The 8,634-nt window shown below is 39.2% G+C and overlaps 1 protein-coding gene across 2 annotated transcripts; it reads right to left on the minus strand.

The window, feature by feature from the left end:
• Positions 1-515: 515 nt before the first annotated feature.
• On the minus strand, positions 516-8,072 carry LOC117816637 (protein CutA homolog). 2 transcript variants are annotated; one of them, XM_034688995.1, is made up of 7 exons: positions 7,972-8,072; positions 7,564-7,628; positions 4,406-4,554; positions 3,175-3,234; positions 3,019-3,064; positions 1,068-1,117; positions 516-872 (listed from the first exon to the last, which is right to left on the minus strand). In XM_034688995.1, exons 1-7 carry the CDS (start codon positions 8,003-8,005, stop codon positions 773-775), a joined length of 504 nt encoding a protein of 167 aa, XP_034544886.1. In that variant the 5' UTR covers positions 8,006-8,072; the 3' UTR covers positions 516-772. The 2 variants fall into 2 exon arrangements, with proteins under 2 accessions (XP_034544886.1, XP_034544887.1); XM_034688996.1 differs by lacking the exon at positions 7,564-7,628 and having other exon boundaries at positions 7,972-8,071.
• Positions 8,073-8,634: the final 562 nt, after the last annotated feature.

The following is an 8,634-nucleotide window of genomic DNA, read 5'->3' on the forward strand; positions in this document are numbered from 1 at the left end:
TGATTAGTGTGTATTTAGACGTCTTTGTGTATTATATCAGGCTCTTAGGTTTCAGTCAAACGTCTGATCCAGTCTCTGCTGCTGAGCCAACTTGCCAAGTGAAAATCTGAATCTCTCAGTTTATGGTTCGTGACGGTGGGTACAGTTTTGTGTTTAGATGTTGTATTATCAGCGTTGTTGTATTGCAGTATTTAAGCTAAATGTACCATGATGAGATGTTGATAAATATGTGTTAACATTTGACGTTGCTGTTGTAGTGTTTTATGTGTTGACAGTTTGTGTTATATGTAGCTATGCCGTTTTGAACTACATGATCCCTGTCATTATGACCTCAACTTTACTGATTGTTTACCAACAAAAGAGGACAAAATAAATAAAAACAATACCCCACTTTATTGTGAAATGCTTTATTTATTTATTTTTCTACAAAGAAAGATACAGAAACATTTATATCACCTTATTTTTAACATTTTATCTGCAGTATCAAAAAATTATGTGTTCAGCTTTTTTTAGACTAAGTCAAGGCTGCCCTCTAGAGGTAAACATGAGAGATGTTTTCAGCCTCAAATGAAACACTTAAAAAACACTCATGTTGGTGATTCACATGACAAACCTTTGTGTTGTTTATAGGTCTTGGTGAGATAACATTAAAGAAGAGTGGTTTCTTAAGGGGGGGGCAGATTATTGGGTTTTTCATCAAAGGAAAACAGTTGTAATCTCCTTTTTTAACCAGTTTATTAATAAATCAGTCCGCTCATTCCTCCCTATGTCCTTACTCTGGGACGATGTCTCCTATCCACTTGAGGTAGGGCGGGTTGCCCTGGTCAATAGGCAGGCTGATGACCTCGGCCACCTCGTATGGATGGTTGGAGCTGCAGAGGACAATGAGCTGTTATGAGTCAGTCGAGTGCACAGTACACACAAGCAGCAGTAGTTAAAGCCACCCTCTCTGACTGCATGAGTCATGGCAGGTAATGGATTCAATCATCAGTGCAGTGTTCCCGGAGGAGTTCAGATGGGTTGAGTTTTTATTTTATTTTTCTGGTTTAGGTGAAAAACAAACTTACCGAACATATTCTGCAAGAGCAGGCACCTTGGAGCTTCTTGTTTTGATCATCTAGACATGAGACAAAGAGTCAGGCGGACTGATTTCTAAAGACAATTCAGAACAAATGACATTAACTCCCTCACACTGGAAACACCTTAAATACAAGACCCATGGCGCACTACAGGACGCTTGCATGCTTTCATCTGTGACACATTATGCATACTTAACGTAACGTCAAACTAACGTAGCAATGTTAGCCTGGCTCCAAAAAGGCACAAAGAACACAAACCAAGCACAACTTGATGATGATATTTAGGTCTGGTTCAGGTTTGGACCAGCTTTTAGTTATGCTGCCATAGGCTTAAACTGCCGGGGGAACTGACACACTGACACACTGGAATCCTATCTCAACGCTCTCTCTGCCTGTCACTTACTTTAACTGTACCTGTCCTGTTAAAGTTACTAACCATAGACCTTTCTAGAGTCCCTGAGCTCGCTTGTCTCGTAGGTTCCTCTGGATCTCTGCCGTAGACAGCCTTCTGCTGTGAACGTGACCTTCATTGAAGGTCTGATGACTTCTTTGCACCACACACCAAAGCTAGACTCTGTATAATTTATAGAGCCTGGTTGAATTCCCTTCTATCGGGTTGCCCTAATAAGTCTGAAAAGACTCCTCAGCTAGTTCAAAACGCTGCAGCTCGAGTACTGACTAGAACCAGGAAAAGAGAGATGTTCTCTCTTAAAATCCTTCTGACCTACAAAGCTCTTAATGGTCAGACATCTTCGTATCTTAAATAGCTCATAGTGCCCTATTACCCCTCTAGAACTCTACGCTCCCAAAATGCAGGCCTGCTGGTCCTACCTAAAGTCTCTAAAAGTAGTATGGGAGGTAGAACCTTCAGTTATCAGGCGCCTCTCCTTTGGAATCATCTACAAGTCAGGGTCCGGGAGGCAGACACCCTCTCTACTTTTAAGAGTAGTCTTAGAGCTGGCTCAGGCTTGGACCAAGTCCTAGTTTTGCTGCTATAGGCTTAGACTGCCAGGGGAACTGGCGCACTGACACACTGGGATCCTATCTCACCCCCTCCCCCCAACCCCCTCATCACTTACTTTAACTCTGCCTGTCCCATTAAAGTTACTAACCATAGACCTTTCTGGAGTCCCTGAGCTCCCTTGTCTCGTAGGTTCCTCTGAGCTGTGGTAGACGTCCTCCTGCTGTGGACGTTCCAGACTCCAGCTGATACGGACATGCTAGACTCCAGCGGAGCTACTAAACTACTCGTCTCATCACCATCACCGCTCCCTCTATCTCTTATTCTCCTGTCCCTCTTTCCAGACCCAACTGGGTCTCAGCAGATGGCTGTCTAACATGAGTCTGGTTCTGCTCGAGGTTTCTGCCTGTTAAAGGAAGTTTTTCCTCACTGCTGTAACTAGCTAAATACTGCGAGGTGCAATGCTCATGATGGATTAAGGTGGAGTCAGACTGAGTCTTACCCTGTCTTGAAGTTGGGTCTCTGTTCATAATTTGACATAGAGCGGTCTAGACCTCCTATGTTTGTAAAAGCGTCTTGAGATAATGTTTCTTGTGATTTGGCGCTGTACAAATAAAGATTGATTGATTGATGGAAAATTGGATTGGGTTATGTTAATGCAGAAATGCAGAGGTTTTTTGTTTGTGTGACACACTGAAGGTTTCTGTTTTCAATGAACGTATGTTATGACAGTCAGCATTATCTGCCGCTATAATTTATTAACGGTATAAATGTAGAATGTAATGTACATGGACTGATACTGGCAGCACGATACATGCCAACAAGTGAATTAGGGAAGTAGTGGCACTTAAAAGCCACCCTGATAGTATACGTATTTGTACCGGCCCCTACATTACCCCATGTTGCAGAAACAGTATTCATGCATTTTGAAACAATCATCAAAAGCCTACAATGTTAGAACACTCAGACAACACTCACCAGCAGCACCTCGCTGTCCTCTTCTATCTTCCCCTGCCATTCATATCTGCAGGAACAAAAAGGAACCCATGACTTGTCTTTAAACTACAACACTGTGTGAATGTTGAAAACACAGAGTCGAGCGTTACACTGAAAAACAGCTGTTTCAACACTTACACAGACGTGATTGCTGGGACAATGTTGACGCAGGCTGCTAGCTTCTTTTCCACAATGCCCCTGTGAGGTCAAAGAATATTCATTATCTCTCTCTTCATCTCCTTCTATCCCTCTTTTCAACTCTAACTCGGTCTCAGCGGATGTGTGTCTAACATGAGTCTGGTCCTGCTGGAGGTTTCTGCCTTTTAAAGGAAGTTTGTCCTTGCCACTGTAACTTGCTAAATGCTGCAAAGTGCTCTGCTCATGGTGGATTAAGATGAGATCAGACTGAGTCCTAACTCTTCCTGTCACATTAAAGTTACTAACCATATACCATTCTGGTGTCCCTGAGCTCCCTTGTCTCGTAGGTTCCTCTGGATCTCTGCCGTGGACGGCCTGCTGCTGTCGACGTGCCAGGCTCCAGCTTCTACAACTACTACTATCCATCTCATCACTATCCTCTCTCTCTCTCTTCATCTCCTCTGTCCCTCTCTCCAACACGGTCTCAGCAGTTGGAGACTGTGGTAATGTCTAACATGAGTCTGGTCCTGCTGGAGGTTTCTGCCTGTTAAAGGAAGTTTGTCCTTGCCACTGTAACTTGCTAAATGCTGAAAAGTGCTCTGCTCATGGTGGATTAAGGTTAGATCAGACTGAGTCCTAACTCTTCCTGTCACATTAAAGTTACTAACCATATACCATTCTGGTGTCCCTGAGCTCCCTTGTCTCGTCGGTTCCTCTGGATCTCTGCCATGGACGGCCTGCTGCTGTCGACGTGCCAGACTCCGGCTTCTACAACTACTACTATCCATCTCACCACTATCCTCTCTCTCTCTCTCTCTTCATCTCCTCTATCCCTCTCTCCAACTCGGTCTGGAGACTGTGGTAATGTCTAACATGAGTCTGGTCCTGCTGGAGGTTTTCTGCCTGTTAAAGGAAGTTTGTCCTTGCCACTGTAACTTGCTAAATGCTGCAAAGCGCTCTGCTCATGGTGGATTAAGATGAGATCAGACTGAGTCCTGTCTGTAAGATGGGACTGGATCCTGTCTTGATGTTGGGTCTTTGTTAATAATAGAACATAGAGTACGGTCTTCAGATAACGTTTGTAAAAGATTGATTGATTGATAATAACACTGACTTCTCTTCCCTAATTGCAGGATAATTATATATGAGCCTATTCTGATTAAAATCATTCACAGACATCAACAAATGAAAATCTTTCTAATCATAAAGGGGCTGTCGCTGCTTTTATCACCTTGCCAGTTCTTTTGCCACGGTGTCATTAGGGCAGGTGACGAAGGCGGCAGAGTGTGTGCCCGACGTGTACGTCTCAGATGCCATGGAAAAGGCCCTCAGTCCAACGCTCCGTAGCAGCTGGAACATAAACACACCAAGGAGCACAGTCTGGAAGACGAAAATACAAAGAAGAACACAGGATGAAAACCAAACAACAACATGGAGGAATCACATCCAGAATACATTATAAGCACAACCAATGGGATGTTTCTGATCTCTTTTCCCTTTAGTGTAAGACACACATAGGACACATTTACAAGGGTGTTTCACAACACAACTAGGATTCCCTTTGTGCATGAAAAGGGTTGCAAAGTGGTGGAACATTTCCAGTAAATTTCCATGGGAAGTTAAGCTGTGGAATTTTGGAAATACTCCAAATTAGAAACTTTGCATGGGAATTATGGGAATTAACTGGGAATTGAGGGTAATTTAATGTAAAGGTATCATATCCAAACATAAATATTTGTTTTGTTATAAGCAGACATCCATCCAAAATAATACAATTAAAACCAGATGTATTTGTAAGTAGAACTTTATCAAGTGTTAAATATTTTATTGAACGATCAATTCTTTCATTGAAGAACAAAAACATGAATGTTGAGTTAAATATAACTCATCCCCCGACCCAGCCCATTCAAAAATGCAATCCCAACAAAGTCCCATTCAAAATGTTAAATTAAAAGAGCCCCTCTCCCTCCAACAAAGCCCTATTCAACATGCAAATAAAAAAAGCATCTTCCCTCAAGCTTCTGAAACCTAGCCTCTGCAGGATTCTAGAAATCATCTGTGCATGTGATGGAGGAATGCACAGTGCATGTAGGGGGCGTGGTCTCAATAGCCCTGCAGTAAGCAGTGTGCTATGTGCATGTGATTGAGGAATAGCAAAGATATTAAACTGTACTTGCATGAAATCTGGTTGTTTTAGTCAGGATCCACTGGTTGCCTGTGCATTTTAGAGTCCATTTTAAGATTATTTTATTTGTTTTTAAATCTTTAAATGGTCTCGCCCCGCCCTACCTCTCTGAGCTGATCCATCTCTACGCCCCTGCTCGGTGCCTCAGGTCAGCTGATCAGCTGCTCCTGGAGGTACCGAGGTCCAAGCGGAAGCTCAGGGGGGGGATAGGGCTTTTTCTGTCGCTGCTCCCAAACTGTGGAACGATCTTCCTTTAGCCGTCAGACAGGCCCCCTCACTGTCCACTTTTAAAACTCGTCTTAAAACCCATTTTTATTCCCTGGCTTTCGACTCAGCATGAGACCCTGCTCTTGTTTTAGTGCCTTTTTATTTTTTATTGTTTAACTTTATTTTATCTTATTGTTCTTATTGATTTTATGATTTTATTGTTTGTTTTTATCCATTATGTTTGTGTACAGCACTTTGTGTCCAGCTGCTGTTGTTCTTAAAGTGCTTTATAAATAAAGTTGAGTTGAGTTGAGTTGAGGATTATGCTAAAATATATTTTACACAACTATATTTAAGTTCCCTGTTAAGAGCCAACCTTCAATTTAGTAAATTCCTGGTTTATTCCTATTAATTCCCATGGAAAGTTCCCAACTTTGAAAATTCCTGGAATTTTGCAACCCTATGCATGAAAGATGAAATGTGCATACATTTTAAATATGTTTATAGCTGTATGAAAAACCAATGTTGCTGAGTTTTGACACTGACTTCGGTTTGCAAATCAAGTTGTTAACTGCTGCTTAAAATGTTAGCAATACTTTTCCCTGAAAAGCTCATTTGTTGTTTACTGACTGTGTCCCAGACTTCTATTTTATTTGCATGATGCTACTTGATACTTTTTCAATTTTAAAAGACAGTTAGCTTCAAATAGATAACCTCTTGTTCTTTTACGCTGTATTTTGTTTCGCTACATACTTTATTAATATCAATCAATCAATCAATCAAGCTGTATTTGTATAGCAGCTTTCATAAAAATCAAATGCAACCCAAAGTGCTTTAAAGCGATTAAAAACAAGAAAGAAGCAGAAATAAAACAATGGCACGACATATTAGGGGAAAATAATAATAATAATAAAATAATAATAAGAAGAATTAAAATAAAATAGAGACTAATGCTCACCAACAAAAAAAATGTGTGTAATTAAAATAAGTTAAAGCATCAAAATTAAGAATACAAATAGTTGAAAGTTAAAAAGTCTCCAACCAGAGATGGTCTCCAACATAACCTGACCATTCTGGAACAATACTGCCAGAGCTGGGCCTTGGAGGTCAATTTTAAGAAGACACAAATAATGATCTTTCAAAAAAAAAGCCCAGCGGTCTTGAAAATAAATATATTTTTACTCTGAATAACACTCAAATTAAACACACAAAGAATTACCCTTACCTTGGTCTGAACATATCTGCATCAGGACATTTTATCATGGCAATAAATGCACTTAAAGAAAAAGCACGGAGGGCAATCTATGCATTAAAAAACAAGTTATTCAAGATTAACATTCCAATTAGAATCTGGACAAAAATATTTGATAGTGTAATTGCACAGGTACAATTACACTATCAACCTATAGTGTGTTGTGAATATATATAATGTATTGTATGAATGTATGTGCTTTGGCAATAACATGTCTTTGTTCATGCCAATAGAGCAAATTTGAATTGAATTGAAATAAATAGATTTAAAAAGGGTAAGGATAAGAGTTGAAAATAAAACTAAGGCTAAAAATATCAATAAAACTGAGTAGATAAATAAAATAGATAAATGAATGAATACATAAATACAAATAAAATAAGATAACATTTAAAATTACTAAAATAATAAAGCAACATTTAAATCAATATAACAGTAAAAGGTAAGTAATACAATTGTTAAACCCTACATAAAAGCCAATATCTCTATATATTTTAACCACTAGGTAAGAAATCTGGTTTATATCTGTTATATTTCAGTGAATACAATTTACATGCATTCTTTACTTTATTGTATTTGAATGGACTTTCCCCTTATGCTGATTTAAAAATGCACACATTGATTCCTGGTGGGAGCAATGTTTGCAGCCCAGTTCTATGGATGAACTACAACAATGAATTGAAAGTGGTGTGTTTAAGACATCTGCATGTAGCATAAAGCATAAAGCATTAAGGACACACACACTCACCACAACCAAAGCTTTCAAGGATCCACCTTGCAGTGTGTCTGCACTCGGCAGTCCAATGCGCATGTCTATTCGGGCGACAGACACAGCTAAAAGTTAGCCAGCCAACTTATCCAAACAGTCCCCTCTACGTTTAAAAGCCTGAGAGTCACAGAAAGCTGTGTGATACTTTGTAATGTTTACTCTGTGTGCAGTGAGTTTTGAACATGCGCACTAAGGGAGAATCGTGTATCTACTTGGAGACTGTAGAAACCAGGAAGGCATGATAGCAGATCTAGCTGATGTAAGCCTGAGCAGAGTCTAACAGCAGCTCTGTGAGACACTACAGGACCAAGTGTCCAATACAAATATCAGGCATGAAGTTATGTGGAGCAGAAACATGTTGCAATAGAGTGTGATGTGTTGTGTTACCTTCTGACAGTGTCCAGTGCCTCTTGTCGAGCATGCAACACGCTCAGCCGTAAAGTGTGACGGCTGTGTGTTTGTGAAACTGTCGCAAATCAGCATCCGGCTGAGGAGGGAGGCAAATAAAGTAAGATAGGATATTACTTTATTGATCCCCCGGGGGGGAAATTCAGTTGTTACAGCAACCCAGACATAAGTACATTCAAGTAAGAACTTTCATTAAGTAAAATAAAATAAAATAAAATAAAAAAAAAATAAGTAAAAAAAAAATAATAATAACTTAAAATAAATAAAAATAAAATAAAATAAGTTTAAATTTTTTTTTAAATAAAATGAAATAAGTTTAAAAAAATAAATAAATAGATAAATAAAGCTAGAATACAATTTAGATATATACAATGTTACAAATGGAATTAAAATTAATTAAAATTAATTAAAATTCAAAACAAAAAGGGGAAATTAAACTGTTTTTTTTGGGGGGGGGGGGGGGGTTCTTTACTAGTGGGTCAAAAAACTAAATATCACAGTCAGCCTACAAAAATCAGAAACAGAATTGGGTTGACTGCCAAGAAAGACCTATGTGGAGAACAATTTTAACTGAGTTTTATTCTTTAAACAGTTTTATTTCACCTTACTTTATTTATGTATTTATGTATTTATTTATTTATT

The sequence above is a fragment of the Notolabrus celidotus genome, chromosome 7 (genome assembly GCF_009762535.1).
Source record: "Notolabrus celidotus isolate fNotCel1 chromosome 7, fNotCel1.pri, whole genome shotgun sequence".
NCBI classification, from domain to species: domain Eukaryota; kingdom Metazoa; phylum Chordata; class Actinopteri; order Labriformes; family Labridae; genus Notolabrus; species Notolabrus celidotus.